This window comes from Myzus persicae, unplaced genomic scaffold (genome assembly GCF_001856785.1).
Source record: "Myzus persicae strain clone G006 unplaced genomic scaffold, MPER_G0061.0, whole genome shotgun sequence".
NCBI classification, from domain to species: domain Eukaryota; kingdom Metazoa; phylum Arthropoda; class Insecta; order Hemiptera; family Aphididae; genus Myzus; species Myzus persicae.
Window position 1 is genome coordinate 362 of NW_019100919.1, and position 21993 is coordinate 22354.

At 28.8% G+C, this 21993-nt stretch overlaps 2 protein-coding genes and 1 long non-coding RNA gene across 3 annotated transcripts; all 3 read left to right on the forward strand.

Moving 5' to 3' along the window:
* The first annotated feature begins 7641 nt into the window (after nt 1–7641).
* LOC111026826 (SCAN domain-containing protein 3-like) lies at nt 7642–8861 on the forward strand. The gene is made up of 2 exons (XM_022304971.1): nt 7642–8762; nt 8831–8861. Exons 1-2 carry the CDS (start codon nt 7642–7644, stop codon nt 8859–8861), a joined length of 1152 nt encoding a protein of 383 aa, XP_022160663.1.
* A 7443-nt stretch (nt 8862–16304) lies between these two features.
* On the forward strand, nt 16305–18727 carry LOC111026827. Its single transcript, XM_022304972.1, has 2 exons — nt 16305–16734; nt 17992–18727. Exons 1-2 carry the CDS (start codon nt 16599–16601, stop codon nt 18666–18668), a joined length of 813 nt encoding a protein of 270 aa, XP_022160664.1. The 5' UTR covers nt 16305–16598; the 3' UTR covers nt 18669–18727.
* Nucleotides 18728–19942: 1215 nt separating this feature from the next.
* LOC111026825 lies at nt 19943–20366 on the forward strand. The gene is made up of 2 exons (XR_002603738.1): nt 19943–20045; nt 20214–20366. It is a non-coding gene; the product is annotated as an uncharacterized LOC111026825 (long non-coding RNA).
* The last annotated feature ends 1627 nt before the right edge of the window (nt 20367–21993 follow it).

Here is a 21993-nt window from a genome sequence, read left to right on the forward strand (position 1 = left end):
GCGGCGACAATTTAACATTAAAATAAAAATAAAAATATTATCTGGCGTCGACAGTCTGGTTCAGTTCATGATTCTACCATATTTTACAATTCACTATTGAGAGCACAATTTGAAAATCATGAATTTGGAGATGCTCTACTTCTAGGAGATGGAGGTTACGCATGTAGAAACTATTTGATGACCCCCCTTGCTAATCCAATTACCGAAGCAGAAAAACGTTACCAGGTTAGAAAAAAATCAAAATGTGTCTTATAAATGACAACCATTATTAGTTGGTTAATTGTTTAATTGTTCTAGTTAAAGCAATACATTTTTAATATTTTATAGAAAGCCCATATCGGTACCAAAAATGTTATAGAACGTACATTTGGTGTGTGGAAAAGACGGTTCCCAGTATTGTCTGTTGGTATTCGGACACAAATACCAACTACTTTACTCACAATCATCGCCACAGCAGTGTTACATAATATGTTGATTAAAGCTAATGATCCCTTACCTATAGATGATACTCTCCTAAATAAAAATTTACTTCGATAAGTTCCAGTTTACCCTGTACTACAGTGTTGGGTAAATTACATTTAAAAAGTAATAAAGTTACTTTACTCGTTACTTAGAGAGAAATGTAATAAAGTTACTTTACTCGTTACTCAAATAAAATTGTAATGAAATTACTTTACTTTTCAAATAGAAAAGTAACTACGTTACTTTCTCGTTACAATTTTTTTTTTTTTTATTGCTTTGCAATTATCATTTAAAATGCAAAGGAACTAGAAATACACTTCCTACAGAAAATATGGTATAATTTGAAAAAGATGTACAGTTAATAACATAAATACATTACAATATTAATTACTTATAACTTTTAAGTTATAACTATTAAAAATAGTACTAATTAATTGTAATATTAATAATATGAATATTCATATTGGTCATTACTAATAAAGATATTAGATAAGTATGATAGGTAAGTTTATTATTTTGTCACAACTCACAACACCATATAAAAATAAATAAATAAATACCTTTTTTTTTTTATTCATTTTAATTATACAATATTATTATTTATTTATTTATTGTTTTCAAATTTACTTTACAAAATAAAGTATCTTCAAAGTTTTTATCGCTCATGCGTGACCTTTTTTTAGAACAAATATCCCCTGCAACACTAAATAATCGCTCTACAGTCTACAGAAGCACTTGATGGTAAAGCTGTGTTGTATTTAATAAAAATATCCTTGACTATTGTCATTGAATTTAGCATGGTGAGATCAGATGTATAAGGAGCTTATAAATTTATAAATCGTTCAATTTCTGGATATGGTTCTTCAACATCTTCATCATTGAAGAGAAATTCGTCATCAACTTGAGGCAATTTTGAACTAATTTCATCATTATTGTCAAAATTTGGAGTCGCATCAATTTCCAATTGAAATAAATCATTTGCTTCTTTTTTTTCATCTCCGCTCAGCCATCTTAATTTAAATTTTGGATATGATACTGCCACTAAAATAATTGTACTATCTTTTTTCATATTTTTAAACCTCTTTTCCACACCATGGGCACAAGCAGCAGCTAAAGCTTTGCAGCAACCACCAGTTAAACTCAATTCTTCTAATTGTTTGGATAACCAATTAATTGTTGGTAGAAGATAGCCCATGCAAACTGATTTGTCTCCTTGCAAAATATCAAACACTTTTACCAAGGGTTCCATAACCTATAAAAAGTTAAAAAATTATTTAAAATAAATGATAATAAATATCAAAAATAAATATTATAATACTTACTATGCAATAATCAGTCATAAAATCTCTATCTTTTTTATCGAATCTAGGTATGTTTGCAATATCACATATTTTTAGGACTTTTTCTTCATCCTTCTTTAATTGGTCTTTTAAACACTGAACAGCTCTAAATGTAGAGTTCCAACGGGGCATATTAGGAACTTGAATGTACTTATTGAGCGAATCATGAATTTCATCAGCAACTTGACTTGATCTATCCTGTTTATTCCATAGTACTTGCATCTTTCCAAAAGTTAATCTTGCTTGTTTCTTGTATAATACATTAGATAATGCGTTTTCGCTATCTTTTGTAGCAATAAGATTTAAGGTATGGCTAGCACATCTATGATGAGGTGGTAAACTATATGCCTGATCATCAGTATTATTTAAAATAGAATCCAGTTCTATTACTTCTATACAATCTTCTGCATCTTCATCACCATCACTATCATCACTGTTATCATTTTCATGTTCAAATTGGTCCAACCATACTTCTGCTGCAGTCTTCATCTCTGACCCAAAAACTCTGTAATACAAAAAAAAAATTACATTAAATCAAATATTTTCATTTAATTATTCACTAAAAAATTATAAATTGACTATTATCATTGAATATAGATACTAATGATACTATATAATATATAATATTAATATATAAATATATAATACTATACTATCTATACTCAATGCTTGTTGGCTCGCTTTCAGCAATCTACTAAATTAATAGATTATCCCTTAACGGCCTACCCACATGGAAAAAATATATTGTTAAAATATTTCACAAGTATTTTACTTAAAATCTAAATATTATCAGAAAATTGTATTAACGTTTTCATATGATTTTAAAATTTTGTCAAAATATTTTCACATCACATAACTGTAGAAGATAAAATATTGTAATTAAATTGTTTCAAAATATATTTTAAATATTGTACCTAAATATTTACAAATTAAGACTTATGAATATTTCGAACATATTTGATTGAAATATTTACTCATTATTGGCTCTTAAAAATTATGTATATATTTGAGCAAACACCTTTTCAAAATATTTACAATATTTACATATTGTATCATACACATAATAAATATAAAAAATACATACATAAAATGTATAGGATAAACCATTTTCCAAAACATTAAATGTATTTACTTTATTTATTATACATATAATATACACTTTATAATCTCATGTAAGTATATGTAAAACTGCAGGGTATAATCGAGTTTAATAAAGATAAAAACCAATATTATATTGAACTTGTATATTATTTACTTTGTTTATAAACAAATATATTAGTATAAATCAACTTTTTTATTTTATAAAATATAATAATTAAAAAATTAAAATTAAAAATCTACACAATGGCAAAAACTTAATTTGCAAAAAATCATATTAAAAATAAAAATAAATATTTCTAACCTTTTATTCATTACTATTACTAGTAATAATTTATTATAAATTATGCAATTTTGCAGACCTTTGCAAAAAATGTATTACAATAAATTTATATTATTAACAACTTAAAAAAAAAGAAATATTTTAATGAACTTTAACTACTGTTTGTATTGAGTGAATTATGCTTTTCGCCTTGGTCAGGTAGTACAATTTTTTTCAGTCGTGGAGTAGCCTGCGCCATCCAATTTTTGAGAGGCTTTTCAATTTCAAAATCAGTGGAATTGGAAAATTTTTTCATTTTTCGGATTGACTCTATACATGTTAAATATCAATATTTTATTATTAGCAAATAAATAATTACAATCAGATCTTAAGTGTAGATATTTGCAATGATATATATAATATAAAAGATACAATATTCCAGGGCATGTATTAAATTACCAAAAAGGTTCTCAATAAGATCAAACTTAAACTGCAGTTATCAGCACTGTTTAGGCCAAGAAAAACTTTCTGTAATTATTTGTTAAAATGAGAGTAAATAACAATAATTAAATTGTTTTGAAAAAATAAATTATATATGTTTTTCAATGATTAGCTGGTTACATATTCCAATTACTTATATATTCATTTAGTGTGGTGTATTTGTGTATTATTTAATAAATTTAATCACCAAATATGACTTAGCAAGTTTTTAGTGTTGAGAAATTATTTTTTCCTTTAAATCCGATGTAAGAAAATTCACTGAGAAATGAATCAGTGAAAAGAGTTTTCATAACTTTCCTCACTGTCTCAGGTATGGTTTGTCCCATCAAACGGCTTAACTGTTTAATCTATAAATATGTAATTATTAATCTTGTTGCATGACTACATAATAAATGTAATATATATATAAATAATTTATTTTACCATAGATTTCTTGAACAATTCATCCTCAGTTAACTTTTGTTCCATAATGTTCAGGTCCGCTTCATTATCAATACACATTATATCAAAATCATTGAATTCATCTAAAGAAGCATTGTTTTTAACTTGTGAATTACACAAATGTTCATACATTTTTTCTTGCATATTGATTACTATATCTAATCGATCTTGCATATTTTTCACTTCATGTTTTAATGTTATAATATTTCGGTTTACAATTTTATAAGAATAAGCTGAAATTTTTTAAAATATTACTGTTATTTTACAATGCATGATTTTATCTTATATTAGGTATACTACCTAGTGCTCGACTTGGGAAAATTAAAGTAGAGAGAAGCATATTTACTTTTAAAAAAACAGTATCCCCATCACTTGCTAAACATTATTGAGACGTGGGGTCTCTGCCCCCACACTGCCTAAAACCCCTCTTTAAATTATATAAAAAATATATACTTTAATAATAAATTTAAAAAAAAAAATTTTAGTTAATATAAAACAGGTAATTACTGAAGGTGCCTATAAATATAATATTATATTATTGTTATAAATAATGGCAAACTCAATGAGATAATAAAAGTTAATAAATTAATAGTTTAGTAATAATTATACTTAATATTACAGTCGAATTTCGATAACTCAAATTAGTTTTTATCTCCCTTGACATTCGAGTTATCAAGACTTTACTGTAATTGGTTTAAGAAATAATCCATAAGACAAATATTATGATGGTACCTAGGTATCTCGCCCATTTCGATAAAAATGCAAAATGATGAAGTGTCCTGTATGTTCTCCTAAAAAATAATAGAAGAGATACACTAACATTTTTGAAAAATTAGTTGGGGTACTCTGTCCCTTAGGGTCCTTCCCCCAATAAGCAAACACTGATATTACCACAATTTGCTATAGTATTATAGCCAAAGTTGGTATATTATTACATATTATTCAACTAGTCATATTTACCTTTTTTATCACTTTCACTGTGCACTGCTACTGGTTTCATAATTGGTGTTGTATATTGGTGTACATCAGAAGTTAATTTTATTTTTTTAGTCGATGATGGATTATTATCGTTTAGTAAGACTTGGTTTTCATCAAATTCATTTAAGTTTATATCTTTATTACTTGCAGGTGTATTCAACCAATTTTCAGGTGTATGATTTATACCATTATCATTAAGTTCCAATTCTTCATCTAAGTCTTAAGTATAATAAATAATAATTTTACCAATATAGGTACTTTTACAAGCAAGTATTTAAATAATGTAAAGCAATAGTTACCATTAAATAATGAATTAAAATCAGGGAAAGTTGGTCCATTATTTTCTTCAGTAATAACGCATACAGATGAAGACTTTTCAGATCTATTTGGAGGAAACAAACTGGTTTTAAATTTTGGTTTTTCTTTATAGCTTTCATTTTCAGTACTGGATAAATCTGATGTTTGTTGTGCTTTCTTTGCTTTCTTTCGAGCTATATTAATATCATCTAAAAGTATATTTAAAAACAAAATTAAGCATTAGAGGTACCTACTTTAATTGATTCTTAATTATCATTATATAACCAATATAATTACCAAAAGGATTTTTGCTTAAAATTCTTGCATCATAAAAGCGAAATTCATCTGATCGTTCATCAGGATCAATACATTTTTCTATGAAACTACTTATGTTGGCTCTCTTTTTTGGCCAGGCACATGATCCCTTATTGTACCAGATACTTGGGACACATTCAACAGACATATCTGCATTAAAATAAACAACGATCCACATGGTTCTGAAAAAAAAATATGGACATTTAGCTATTAGGTATTCCAATAAATTATTAACATTATGAATTTCTAAATACATTTTAGAATTACCTACTATTTATATTCCAGCTAGTTATAAGTAAATTATATTGGTCCAAACTCATATTTACAATTGGTATATATTATTTTATTATTGTAATATTATATGCTTTTCTTAAAATTAAAGGTATAATTATATTACAGATATTTACAGTTAAATTTTAATTTTATAAATTAATCATAATGAAGAATTGGTATAGCTATCATTGTATTTTTGAAATCAAACATAATCATTTTTTTTTTGATATCAGACATTTTCCATTGTTTTTCAATGTCAGACAAATTTTGAACTATATAAATATCTAATTTAGATGATTTTAAAGGCATAGTTAAAAGCTCTTTTTTTTCAATAAATGTTTTACCAACAACTATAGAGCATTTTTCAGCAATTGATTTTTTTAAATCTGTTATTTGAACAATTTCATCATCTTTAGTAAGAACATAACAATCTGGTTTTTTAGTTTTAAATTGTAATTTATTAGTATTGTAAATTTCTAAAATTTCATTATTGTTACAATATTCAGTGTATCGTCGAACTACCTGTTGTAATGGTTTGTCATGTTTGCGGATCATTTTTTTTAGTACTTTCATAAAGTTTTCATAGGGAAATGTACTACACACATTGAGGGAGCCATGTCTTTCATAGTCGTCACATAAATGCAATAATCCATGTACATTTTGTGATACATATTTAACACCATATATGTATTGAAATGATTCTACAAAATATTTTAGAACTTCACGAGTAAAATTTAAATAATGATGATTATTTTCACATAACAGAATTCTCATTGATATACAAAGAGCTAAAAAATTGTTATAACTATCTTTGGGTAAAATATCTTTCAGTACAATGATTCCAGTGTAAAGAATAAACTGACGAAATTCTGTGGCTTTCCACCTTAAAACTTCTTTTACAGGCCTAGGTTTTCGAGCAAAATCACACGTTATACTGCCTTTAACTTTTAAAATCCCATCGGTAATTTGCTGAATCTGCCGACTCGACAAACGACCATTTGATTTGTTTTTACCTAATCCTAACCAAAGACCAAGTAATTTTTTAGTAATTCCAAGGCATACTAAGTGCATATAATCCATTGAAAATAGTTTCACAATATCTGTATTCGGTATTAGTGCAAGACATGATATTGTAGGATGTGTATGGTGTTCTTCATCCTTCATACAAATATAATCGGCATGATATCTTTCAGTATTGCCATTACTATTAAACGGAAAACAAACACTTGAAAAATACTCTCCTTCGTGAGTACATCTAGGGCAGGGGTGGCGAACCTATGGCACGCGTGCCAGAAGTGGCACGTTGACCAAATTTCAGTGGCACGCAAATATTATTTATCTTAAAAAAAAAATTATATTTTAAAACTTTATTATAAGAAATTTTAAGAATCAAATTTATAAGTTTGTAATAAAATGTGTTTATAAATGTTATAATAAATAATATTTATGGTTTTTGTACTCATATCGCTACGATAGAAGTAAAAAGTACCCAACATTCGATTACGAAGTTTATTTTAAATTTACCGATACCGCGACCGGTTGCGATAACAACAATTGCACTTTGTCAGCCGTTCAAACGAACTTTTAATTTAGTTACCCGTCGGCCGTCGTCAACTATCGTGATTATTGATAAATAAATACGAGTATTTTATTAATATGTCACTTTCAAAAAAAATGAAATGTTCTGAAGAATCAACGAGTCGAAACTTTCAAGAATGGTGGACATTCAAATATGGTATGATATTCAAAAATAATAAAGCGTTATGTGTACTGTGTTCAGAAAGTGTTGTATGTCGGACTTCATCTGTCAAACGTCATTTTGAAACTATTCATAAAACACTATTAACAAAATCTGCCGATGAACTAAAATGTTTTATTTCACGTGCACTATCAAATAAAGATGCACAGAGTGATAAATTAATTAAATTTGTTAAAAAATCTGATAATTTAGTGTCTGCCAGTTTTGATGTTGCAAAGTCTATCGCTATTCGGGGAAAACCGTTTAGTGATGGAGATTTTATTAAAATGTCTTGGTTAGATTGCGCTGATAACCTTTTTCAAGACTTTGATAATAAAGATGCAATTATACAACGTATTAAAGACTTGTCAATCAGTAGAAATACTATTAAAGAGAGAATACTAAGTATGAATTCTAATATTGAAAATCAATTAATACACGATTTAAATCAAAGTTCATTTTTTTCTATTTGCATCGATGAGAGTACAGATATAACATCGTCTGCGCGTCTTTCAATAATTTCTCGTTTCTGTATTAACGATGAAGTTCGTGAAGAACTTATAAAATTAGCATCTATACCAGCTAAAACTACTGGTGAAAATATATGTGAAGTTGTTGTAAATGTCCTTGAAGATATTGGATTAAATTTATCTAAAATTATATCAGTAACTACCGATGGCGCCCCTTGTATGATTGGAAAAGACCGTGGTTTTGTTAACCTTTTTTCAAAGAAAATTGGACATCCTTTAATTGGTTTTCATTGTATAATTCATCAGGAAGCGCTGTGTGCTAAGGATGGACTATTGCAGTATGAAAATATTTTAAAGCTTGTAACAAAAATTGTAAACTTTATAAACGCCCGAGCATTAAATAAAAGGCAATTCAGTTTATTATTAGAAGAAGTAAATTCTATTCATAAAGGACTCGTGATGTACAATAATGTTCGTTGGCTTAGTAGAGGCAACCTTTTAGAACGATTTGTAGAATGTTTACACGAAATTCGTTTATTTTTGAGTGAAAACCAAAAAAATTATACTGAATTAACAGATATAAATTGGTTGTGCAATTTAATGTTTTTTACTGATTTTTGTTTGCATTTAAATGAACTCAATTTAAAATTGCAAGGTACCGGAAAAAATTTAGAGTTCATGTTTAGTTTAATAAAAAGCTTTGAAACAAAATTAAATGTATTTATACGTGATATAGAAAATCATAAATTTAAATATTTTCAACATTTAAACAAATTCTTGAGTGAAATTGAAATCAACGAGACTCCTAAATTAGATGAAAATATAAAAAAATTTTTAAGTATCATAAAGGAAACAATTCAGCAGTTCAATAACAGGTTTATAGATTTTAAAAAGTTTGAGTGTAATATTAAGTTCCTCAAATGCCCTGATACTTGCAATTTCGATGAATTAGATTTACATTATTTTGAATGGATGAATATAGATACATTTGAATTTGAGTTAATTGATCTTCAATCCTGTAATACGTGGAAACAAAAATTCATTGACTTAAGACAACTAATCGAAGAAATAGAAATCAACCGTCTTCAAGCAAACGCGGTAAAAAATGCAGATAATGAAATTCTTAAAGTCTGGAACTCGCTTCCAAACACATTTAATACATTAAAAAAAGTTGCTCGATCTATCCTATCAATTTTTTCGTCAACTTATGCTTGTGAAAGTTTATTCTCCATAATGAATTTAATAAAAACGAAGCAGAGAAATACATTAATCGATGAAACTAGTGCTGCTTGTGTTTCACTGAAAACTACCAACTATACTCCAGATATTAAAATGTTATCTTCTAAAAAACAACAACAGAAATCACATTAATAAATGAAATAAAACTTTACATATATACTATTTATTTATTAAATTATATACCTAATAAAATGGGTGTAATTATTACATGCTTTTTCTTTTCATCTTACCTAGAAAAAATTTTTTTTTTTTTTGGCACGCGAGCATATTTCAAAAAACTTGATTTTAAATTTTGGCACTTGACCCAAAAAAGGTTCGCCACCCCTGATCGAGGGCATGAAAAATATCCAGAATGAGTTTTAATTCTCATAATAAAGGATTTGACCGGCGAATCACAACATATGACATTAATAGAAATTTGTTTTTTCACATTATTTATCATAATTCCATTTTGAGTTAAATCTAAAATTTCTTCAATTAAATCTTTAAGGAATATATTGCTGTCTTTAGGCTTTTCATATCCATGATAAATTCCGACGATAAATACATGCTTACTATAAGGCTGAATATAAGCTAAAATTGGCCAAAAACAACTACCACTACTTTTGGATATTGGGAGGCCATCAATTCCTAATGAAATTTTTATAAGACTGTCAGAAAAATTAATAATTGATTTAAATCGCTTAATACCGAAAGCTAAACCAAAATGGTAGTACATACCCGGCTCTACTTGACGTATGTTAATTACTTTAGATGATCCTAAGCCCATCAATGTTTTACAACTTTTGGGGAGGAAATCTAAATCAAAATAATTTTTCAAAACATTAAGAAGCCCATCAACTGCAGTCTGAGGAACATTATAATTTACCGCCCAGTGACAAAGTTTATTTTTTTTAAATTCCTCTAGACTTTTTTTTTCAATAATTGGTACTATTTCCTCTTTATCACTAGATACAATAAAATTGAATTCTGAAAGATTCTTATTTAATTCATTTCTACTTGGATCACTTTCAGACTCATCAGACTTATAGCTGTTATAACTGTCAACATTAATATTTTTATTTTCAATTAATTTGTCAGATTCCTTCAGTGGCGAGATAACTAAATTAGTATCATCTGTATCATAATCAGTAGATTCTAAACCTTGTAATTCAATTTGTATTTTCCTTCGTTTATTACTATAGCTAGCCATAGTGAAAATTAAAATTATTATTATAATTTATAATACCTGTAATAAAAAAAGAAATCTACTTTTAATTTATTTAAAGTCTATGTATTATCCTAGCAACTATTCAAATATGTGAATAAATAAAATATAAGTTATAAATACAGATTTAATTTAAATGAAAAAAATTAATATTAAATGAACAATTAACACAATTTATAAAATAACAAAGTACTTAGGTATAGATATAACAACATATTGAAATAATTTTCTACTTTCATCACTATATATACTTTATTTTAATTTCAGCGCTACACATCACATGGCATATTATAATATTATATATTGATTATAGGTACCTACTTTTTTATCAATAAAATGTTAATGAACCAAAGAGGTGACACAATTTGTTTTCATCTATCAAAAATCTTAATATTATTTATGGACTTCTGTTAAAACATAATATACTTAGAATATTAATTATAGGTAATAATAAAAGCATAAAATAGGCTCAGAAACTTTTTACATCTACGGTAGTAAATTCATAAATGCTATCACATCATATTTAAATATTAAATAAGAAATTATCTTTAATATAGTAGGTACATATTATGTATAACTAATATAAAATTCTTTTATAAATAGGTCTAAGTATCAAGTGCTGTATTAAAAAAATAATAAAAGTTTTGCTAATCTCTATTCTCTAATATTCATATATGTAAGATATGCAACTATACCAATAACTATGCTGGTATGATTTAAAATTTAATTTTTTAATTATTATCAGATCTGTAGCTAGGGTACATCAAGCAAGCCATTGAAATGGAAAAATTAAATTAATAGTCATCAAAAAAGACTGAATTAAAATGTTTGATTTAGAGCGGAACATATCTTATGGTTATGACCCGCCAATAACTATTTTGGTATAGGTATAATACATTATAATTAAATCATACTATAATGTAAAATATAATCATCAATATACGTTTGATATTATCTAATTTAATAGGTAAATAAAATGTGTTTTTAGTTATAGGTACCTATAGTCCTATGACTAGCTATGAACAGTAATCTTCAAATTATAATGTAGAAAATAATCTATATTTTATAATAGATAATCATTATTGATTATGAAATATAAATATTGATGTCAGTCTCCGATGTTCAAAGAACATTGGTATAATAGGTAGGTACCTACCTAAGTACTTAACCTCTATATCTATAACCTAGGTATACCTCACAATAATAAATAATATAATATAATTTTCTTAATACTATAGTATTGTCAATAGATAATAGGTAATGTGAAGGTAGATGATTATAATAATATATATAAGTATAATACAATTATAGGTACTTACGCAGTTACGCGTACAGAGTGTAGACGTGGAGACGTGGAGTACTTGAAGACTGAAGTCAAAAACTCAAAAACACAGATTGCAATAACAGTTGCCGTCTTGACAAAATATCAAATATAACGAGTCGCGCTAAAGGCTACTTGCAGCGTCGTCGCGACGCCTTCGCTGGTTCGCTCATTGCTAGTTATAATGCGGCAACGGACATAACGGTTTTGGCGGGGAGAAGCGACGCGAGTCGTGGTCGGGCCGCATTGGATTTACTGATAAACAATTAGCTTAAATAGATATTGTATACGGATAACGGAAATTGGAATTACCCATCAAACAAGTATTTTATTTTTATATTCTTATTTATTTTTACTGCCCGGTGCAGCGGGGTGCGGGGGCTGTACGCTATCTATTTAGTTATATAATATAGTAGGTACATCGTACATAGGTACCTATAGGAATTACAATTTAGTATTTACAGCTGACTACAGCGGTGTTTTCTGTTGGATCCAATTATATTATTTGTTTTTTATTTGACTAATTGACTAAGCTGGTTACACACTGAGCGGTTTGTCCGCGCGGGGTCGCGGTTTTTATCCGCCAGCGGATAACCGCCTACAATTAAACATGGGTTATTCAATATTGGCATATTCATAATTCATACATGCAAAACCGCCTGCGACCGATCATGTCAATATTCCTGGGGGTCAATTCTTGAAGGTATGCGACTAATTATAATAACCACCGCGGATTCAAACCACTATGGGAGCGGTACAGTGCGGTACAGTTGACGCGCCGTCTGATTATTTTATGTTGCGCGGCAAGATTTGGATGCGCCGCGCGTCTCTTCCCGACAATAATAAAATTGTCGGTCTCTGTAGCCTGCACCTAAGGAAAATTGCTGCGCCGTGTCTTATCCAATCATTTTATAAATAAATAAATAAATTCCAAACGGTGCGTCGGTTTTAACGTGCGTGGTATATACATGCTCTACAACCCACTACGCACCGTGTATCCCGCCTTTACGACAAAAATGTAATTCGACACATTTTTATTCGTGACAGAAAACACCGAATAGCCCTCATTCGGCGACCAAACGTCAAAATAATTTAAACGCCATAATCCTTAATATTATCGCACAAGTTTTTAAGTTTGTTTTACAGACATACATGATGTGATGGAAAACGCCGAGTTCTTACCATAATTATTATTTTATATTATTCACCATTTAATTGTAAATAATTAAATCTATGAAATTGAATCAGACCTATATAGTATCACGGGGCCGTATTTATAAATTATATGCACCCCGGGCCGGCGGGGCATTTTATAAAATCACACTCCTCTTTGAAAGGTAGTAGAGGGGCATAGGTGCAACTAGGGGGAGCCTTTAATTTAGCACCCCCAGATCAAAAACACCAAAAAATAGAAAAATCTTATGAAAAAAAGTTTTCTTTGTTTTACGTAAGTTTTTTTTTATTTGACGTTTTTAGCGGAAACACAAATTGTTTATAATGATTATAGTTATATATGGTTATATCAAATATTAGGTTTGTAACATCGGCATATTATTACGTTGCAGTCATAGATTAGATAATAAATTCTTCTATTCTATTAATATTAGTTCTATTTTATATTCATTTAAATTGGCTTTTAATTTTTCTGAGCATTTTATTAAGGCTCATAATATTGTTATTAGTGCATAAAATCGTATTTTTTTGAAGATATCTTTCTTGTTTTTTTATTGCTTTTATATCCACACCCTATTATAACTTATAATGACTTTATTATACTAATCGATTCCTAATATAGGTATCCTGTATCCACTTCTAGCCAGCCAGTATTTACTTAATATTACCTAATGCCTAATATTAAATCGTACACAATAAAAATATAATATAAATATATTGTACAATGTACAATAATAGTAAAATATAAAATATAATTTGTGATGATTTGATGGGTATTAATAGCCTGGTAAAATATAGGTACAGGTTCGTATGTCCAATGTAACATTCTTAATTTATAAAAATGAATTTTTCCACTTGTTTTTTATTTTATTGTAGTGTGTTGTTTGGTGATTTTGTAATATTTACTTCACTATTGGTTGTTTAAAATAGAAACCATAAGAAAGAGTAGGGCTGAGAAAATCAGAGAGAGAGAAAGGAAACTTATAGAAAAATCAAGTTATAGCAGTTTAAAGATCGACCTATGTTTTATTTGTTATCTATTGTGACTCAGTTATAAAGCAGGTACCTAATAGAAAAATTAATACAATATATACTCTACAGTTGTAGGTAAATGTAATTAAGATAAAATATCTACTAAACACATTTAGAATCTTAGGGTTGGCGCCTGAATAAATTGAAGAAGAGTAGCTAGAGGATTATGCAACCTTCATTTGTTATAACTTTGGTAACATATTTAAGTTTTACATTTTGTGGTGACGAAATGGCAAGGGCCAGTCAAAATATAGATTTACCGGGCTGAATAGTTGCCCCAGTCCGCCCCTGCTCCTTCTGGTAAAAATGTTTGTTTACTGGATAAAAAGATTCTAACTAGCTTCCTTGCTCCTGCAGCCACTTAAAATCAAAAATATAAATAGTAAATACCTATACCAATGATAAAATGATTAAAAATAAGGTGTTTAAATACGCTTAATACGCATAAGTTTGGTAAAATTATGATTTTTTGTTATACCAGTATACAACTAACAGCTATAAAAACGACTGCTATTGGTGTATTGTGGAAATCTAAAATGTGTAACTAGTGTCATAATATTATACTCGGTTATAAACAAGAAATCATTCAACAAATTCGTCTAAAAATGGATTATTGAGAGATATTCAATAGTATAATACCTAACCTTGGCTAAATTTCAAACTATATAATCGACAATATAATATAATATTATAGGTTAGGTAGTACTATAGTATATACCTATTACAAGTACAAAATAAATGATATTTGCCACATACAATTTTTGAAAAAAATGCCTTTTTATATTTTAACACCTATTGTACATTTTAATTATTTGATTATGATGTATGTTTTCCAGCTTAATTTTACCCGACGAATGCTATGTAATAACAACAAATATGATTCAATTATTTTTTAATAATCAAATTTTTAGAGCACTATATTTATATTTAGTTGCAAAAAAACAATAAAATACTTGTTATGATAAGTATCATCTTGAATTAGATAGTGCCTACAATATGGGAACTATCTTTATTAATTTTGGTAAGTATATTAATAAGAAATTTAGAAAATGTGATCGCCTTTATATTATCTGTCTTAAAATTTCCAGTTTATATTATTATTATATAATAAATCCTAATATTATAATTAATTTAATGTATTAATAATTTTAAGGAAAATTATGGGGATATTGTTTATATACTTTAAGCATGTCTACAATATTATATAATATGAATTATATTATTATTATATATAAGCATAGTTGAATATTATATAAATATAGTTCAATTTTTTTTTAATACATATTTTACGACAATATTATGAAAACTTTTTGGTTAAATTTCAGTTAAAATATATGGGTGACCAATATTTTGAAAAAACAAGCTAAGATAAAACGTCATAATATTTGATAGATAGTATTTTAGAAATTTTTTGATTATATCTGAGCTTAAATATTTGGACAGTAACCATTTTAAAAATGTTTGTAGAAAATGTTTATGTAATATTTTATACGCAATGTATTAAAAATTTTTTGGCTTAAATATTTGGCAGACCAATATTTTCATAATATTTGTTTAGAAATAGAAATATAATATTTAGTATGCAATGTATTGAAAATAATTTGGATATATTTCTTTATAAATATTTGATTAACAAATATTTTCCAAACAGCTTGGCAATATTTTCGACAAAATCATTTAATAAAATTGTGAAAATATTTGTATTTTTAAATTTCCATGTGGGTAATGGATAGGCAATACAAGTTGCCGCTATCTGGGTGGAACTATATTATTGACAATACTTGTGCGTTTATAACAGTAAAATTTATTGTACAATTTAATAACGAAACAAGATAATAATCATGGATTATAACATAATATAAAGATTATATGCCTATGCGGCTGACACAAATATAAATACACAATCTGTCTATGTGACTAATACAAGATATAAATACGCAGTATGCCTATGCGGCTGATACAATAGACAATAAATACAACTATAACAAGTAATAATAATAATACTATAATAAACCTTTAAGACCCGTCGACCATAATAATAAACTCAACTCACCTGTGGTACGTTAAATGGCGGATTCAATCCCACGCGACTCGTGCCGGGGACGTAATAACAAATACAAATAAATAGCAGCAACCCGCGCACGTGCGACCATTTAAGGTTGGGACACACATAACCGCACCGTACCCGATCCGCGTGTCGGCCGAGTGTTGACCGTCACTCGGTGAATGAATAGTGCAATGATATAAATAACAATAGTTCTGACATCACCGTATCACGGACGAGCGCTGTCGCCGCACCGAGACAGAACCGAGTGCGATTAAAATATTTTAATAATTGACGTTGACGGTGCGGGCTCGCCGTTTCAACATTCGGTAGTTAGTATAACTTATAGTTTCAGTTTCCAGTATCCAGGTCTTTAGTCTAGTTTCTAGCATTTTTACGAAGCAAGTATGGTTGATGTAGAAATGTTAATTGAAGAAATTCGAAAGTTTCCAGTCCTATACGACCAAACCAGCGAAAAATATAGAAATTCGGAGTATAAAGACAGAATTTGGAATAATATTTCAACTACATTAGCAGTTAAAGGTAAGTCTACATAATATTTTTACTACAGGGTACATATTTTTTATACAACTTGAAGTCACGTGTTATGTTATATTTAATGTTATCTTATCCATTGTTATTAAGTTTTGTAAATCTATTATACTACCTATTAATAAAATATAGTACATTATATTAATACATAAGTAATCAATATAGATTTATTTATAAATCGCTTGTATTACAGATAACGTTGATAATATGCTTTAAAGTGCAAATAACAAAAATTATATAATAATACAAATTAAAAATTAAATACGAATTAAATTGCTAATGATATCTGTTCTTGCCAGTCTACACTACCTTCTATTGAATTAAAATAATGTTTAAATTGTTCTCGTACAGCAAATGCATCATCAGCATATCGTCCACGTTGGTGGGGTAACTGATGTAGATTCGATAACATTTCTGAATTTTCGACACTTTGTTGATTCTGGTTGTATTGAATAACACTGCAACCTTCATTTTTCCTGATAAAGTTGTACAAAACACATGAGGCCAACACCAAGGTCGTTATGTTTTCCGGATTCCCCTGAAGCCTTCTCGTGAATATCCGAAATTTTTGTTGCAAAATTCCAAAACAATTTTCAGATACCCTCCTCGCCCGGCTCAAACGGTAGTTATATATTCTTTTTTCATTCGTCAGGTCTTTTCCTGGATAGGGTCTCATCATGTAAGTTTTGAGTGGAAATGCTTCGTCAGCTACAATAACCATTGGAAGTTCAGTATTAGTTTGGGGGATTTTTTTTTTTCCCGGTACATTGAGCTTGCCATTTTGTAATGCTTTTCCAAAGTTTGAATTCAAAAAAATACCTCCATCAGAATTTTTCCCGTAAGAGCCAACATCTACTACAATAAAGTTATAACAAGGATCAACCAGGGCAAGAAGCACAATTGAATATGTTTTTTTGTAGTTCCAATAGAGAGATCCCGATAATTTAGGAGCTTGTATTACAACGTGTTTGCCATCTAAAGCACCGATACAGTTTGGAAACTGCCACCTAGCCCAGAAATCAGTAGCTATAGCGTTCCATTTTTCTTGGTTTGGTAGTGGCATCATTTTCATTAATAGAACATCTACAATTATTCTGCCGGTATCATGAACAATAGCAGCAACTGTTGACTTTCCTAATCTGTAGTTAAAGGAAATAGTCTTGAATGTATCTCCAGTAGCAAGAAACCTGAAAAATTAATGTTCATCAAGTAATCTTAAAATAAAATAACTATTGCTGAATGTTTTAGGTGGAATAGAAGAATGTAAAAAAAAGTGGTCTTCTGTCAGAGATCAGTTCCGTAGAACTCTACAAAAAAGGAAGACAGCATCTGGACAGGCTGCTGTGAATAACCGAAAATATAAGTATGAAGATATTCTTGAGTTTCTTTTACCACACATTTCAGAACGCGACACATTATCCAACGTGGATGATTTTGAAGAGGATCAAAATAATGAAATGGAAATTACTAATAATGAAACTTCGGAAGAATTCAGTGGACAACCATGTGAGCAACAGAATAACAGAGACAGAAGCGACAAATCAATAACTGAAATTCAAAATAATTTCACTGATTCTGTGGACGATACTCTCAGATCTACAACAGAAACTTTAGCCAAATCATCTAGTTTATCTGTAAAGAAAAATACATTTAGACCTCCACTCAAACGAAAAATTATTCATGGAGGAACAACTATAGATTCTCCAGCAAGCCAGCTAATGGCATTTATGTTAGCTGAGAAGGAAGAAGAAAATAAAAAATCTAAAAAAGAAGTCGAATCTACAGTTAAGCATCCAATTGATGCTTTTTTGAGTGGAATTTTGAAACCAACTGAAACAGCTGAAGCTCGTAGGAAAACGGCATGGGCGGCACGGACGAGCTACGGACAAGGTACGGATATGTGTGCGTTCGTGAACGACGATTAGTGCCTCAATCGACACTCGGCCGACACGCGGATCGGTTACGGTGCGGTTATGTGTGTCCCAACCTTTAGCCGTACCACGAAGATGTATAATACAACAAAATACTGGGGGGCTATTCTCAAATCAATCGAAAAGGGTTTTCGATCAAAATTTGGTCGAAAGCGGATATATTTACGACCAATTCAAAAATCCCTATTCTCAAACAGTTTTCGATCGGCGTTTCGACCGTAGTATTCGATTTTTCTTTTCGACTGGTATTTTAGAAGCGAAAAGCTTAGTTTAGATCATTTTCTCAATTTTCTCCGTGTACCTCGTGATAATAATAATTATCTTACAGAAATTTAGATTTAATAGTTTCTGTCGGTTAACATTTTACGAATACAATTTTGTCTTATTGAATGTAAAAATGGCTAATGATGAAATTGATGTAATGATGCAATTTAATATGATGCAAAATAATATATTTGATGAATGGTTCACTGAGCCTCGAAGATATATGTTGCAAGAAAATCCATTTGATGGTAAGATATTTTATCTATAAATAATGATAACTTATTTTAGTTAGGTACATTATAGTGTTTATTGCTAATTTAAATATGATTTTATGATTTCAGTTTTAAGTGATAGACAATTTATGGGGACATATCGATTAAGCAAAGTTCTCGTTGATGAACTGACTGAAACAGTTAAGCCGTTTATGAAAGCATCAAAGACATTAAGTGTGCAAAGAAAGGTGGGATAAAAAGATAGGTACAATTACTTACGGCTATATAAATACAGTTGTTTATTTAGGTTGCTTAAATAGCACCAACTAAAGGAAATACTTTAAAGATCACTCCAAAAAGTTGTTTATATTCACCTTAAGAGGCAGTCACTGTAAAAGTGAAACGTATACAACGCTCAATAGATGGCGTTGTGCGCTATATCGTCGCCGTCGCGGCAGACCGTAACCCCGCCCATTATATCCTCGACTTGGTCGGCGGCACTCCGCGCGCACTATTTTCGGGAGCGGTACATTATTACTACGCTAGCGGTCACGATGTGCGTTTGACATATTATAATATTTCGCGTGTACTTATAATATTTTATGCACTCGGCGCGTTTGCTCCTCGCTTTGCGCTCACAAGTCACAACCTACGACCTACCACCTACCTTACCTACTAATTTACTTATGTTCATTATAATTTTTAAATGTGTACAAATATATAAAGCACAACAACGTATACACAACATAGCTTGATTTACATTCATAGCATAATTACCAACTTTTGAAATATACATACAGTAGAACCTCGATTATCCGAACTAATTGGGACCGCACCTAGTTCGGATACGCAAAAGTTCGGATATTGGAAATTTAAAAAAAAAATTTAGAATTACGTATGTATTAACTATTTACTATTTTTATAATTAAATATTTATTATTGTTATTAATATTTTATTAGAATTACATACATAAATTACATTATCAAAAACATTATCATACATTATAAGAAATAGGTACATTACATTTATTTTATTTACATATGTATGTATCATATTTTTTAGATAAGCCTGTTGCGTTTTGGTTATCTACTAATGATTGACGCACGTAAAATACATAACCTGTACTAATAATAATCCAAAAAGGCAAAAACGATAGTTATGATAAATTCGATAAACCGGCCGACCGGCCGGATACGAATTTTCATGTTCGGATAACAGAACGTTCGGATACGCTAATTATAGTTCGGATAATAGAAGGTTCGTATAATCGAGGTTCTACTGTACTATGAAATACCTGTGTACCTATATTATTCTAAGTTTGAATTATTTTTTTTTAACATTGGTAATTTTGTAATTATTACACATTTTATATTAGGTATTGAGGATTATTGTTATATGACATTATTTACATTATTTTGTTCAACATTTTGTATCAATGTATCTATGTATTTCTAATGTGATCATTCATCTCAGCGACGGGCGTGCTCATAATCTAATTAAATATAATAGACAATAAGTAGCATTTATTTTCTACCCAAATTAAAAAATATTTATTTATTCAAAAATAAAAGAAGACATTATTATGTTGATAGATTCGAGTATAGGTGAGATGCTGATATTGGAAATAAATCATCTAGAAAAAAAATGATATTGTATTATTATATATAATAGTATTATGGGTATTTAATAAACCTATGTAGGTAATAAGAAAAGTAGAAAAATACTTTTTTTTGGCTGCTTGTTCTTTTAAAATTCGTCACACTTTGAATGTTCGCCAAAAATGTGATACGGACTATTAAATAAGTCGGCTGATAAATCTAAAAAAATATATTCATTTAGTACAATACACAAATTTTATACAAATATTAAATTTATAACATATATAGGTTTGTACATATTTATTTATTATTTATAATTATATAGCTATAATAAACGATTTATAAGAAACCTTATACTACATTTTAAAGCTTTTGGCCGAGCAAAAAACTAAAATAATATAACCTCGAACATTACAATATATATATATATATATATAATATATATATACAAAATTACAATAATATATATTATATTGTGTCACTATATAACTAAAATTTGGAGGTGTTTGAATGATTTATCTGTCGGCCACAATACAGTAATACTGTGTATTTATAATTAAAATGTTTTACAAACTTTTAATTTTCTGTGTTGTTGGTACATTTTCATTTTTTCTGTGTCTTATTGCTGTCACAATAGCAGTCCGGAATCTTAATATATTTTTCAAAATAAATTGCCTTAAGTTGATAGGATAATTAGTTTTTTTTGCAATAAAAGTTAACTTTTGGATATAATTCCGTAACATGTGATTGCGGCACTCGATCTTCTGCACAATATAATCAGGTCCATAGGGTAGAATTTCTTTAAGTCTTTTAGTGACACTACTATCACCATCACCTGTGAAATCAAAAGTAAATTAATATAGGTAGGTATATAATAGTTTTTAAAATTGAATAACGTACCAATAAGCTTATTGAACTTCAATTTATGTAGCTCTACACTTTTTAAAAAGCCCTCAGCTATTCCATCTGCTTCTATACCGGTAGCTGCTTTTTTCCAGTTTAGAAAACATGTATGAATGCCTGGAGTTTCATTTTTTGTTTCAGCTCGACTACAGATAATACAAAAGCGATTTCTGATCCCAACAAATAGCACTTTTTTAGTTTTGTATCCAATAATAGTGGCATGTATATTTTAATATTTTAATTAAATATTGACAATAATTCATGCATGTATGGTTCTGTTTAAATAGGTATATGATTATTTTACTGTGATATTTAACTTAAATTAACGCAATTGTAATGAA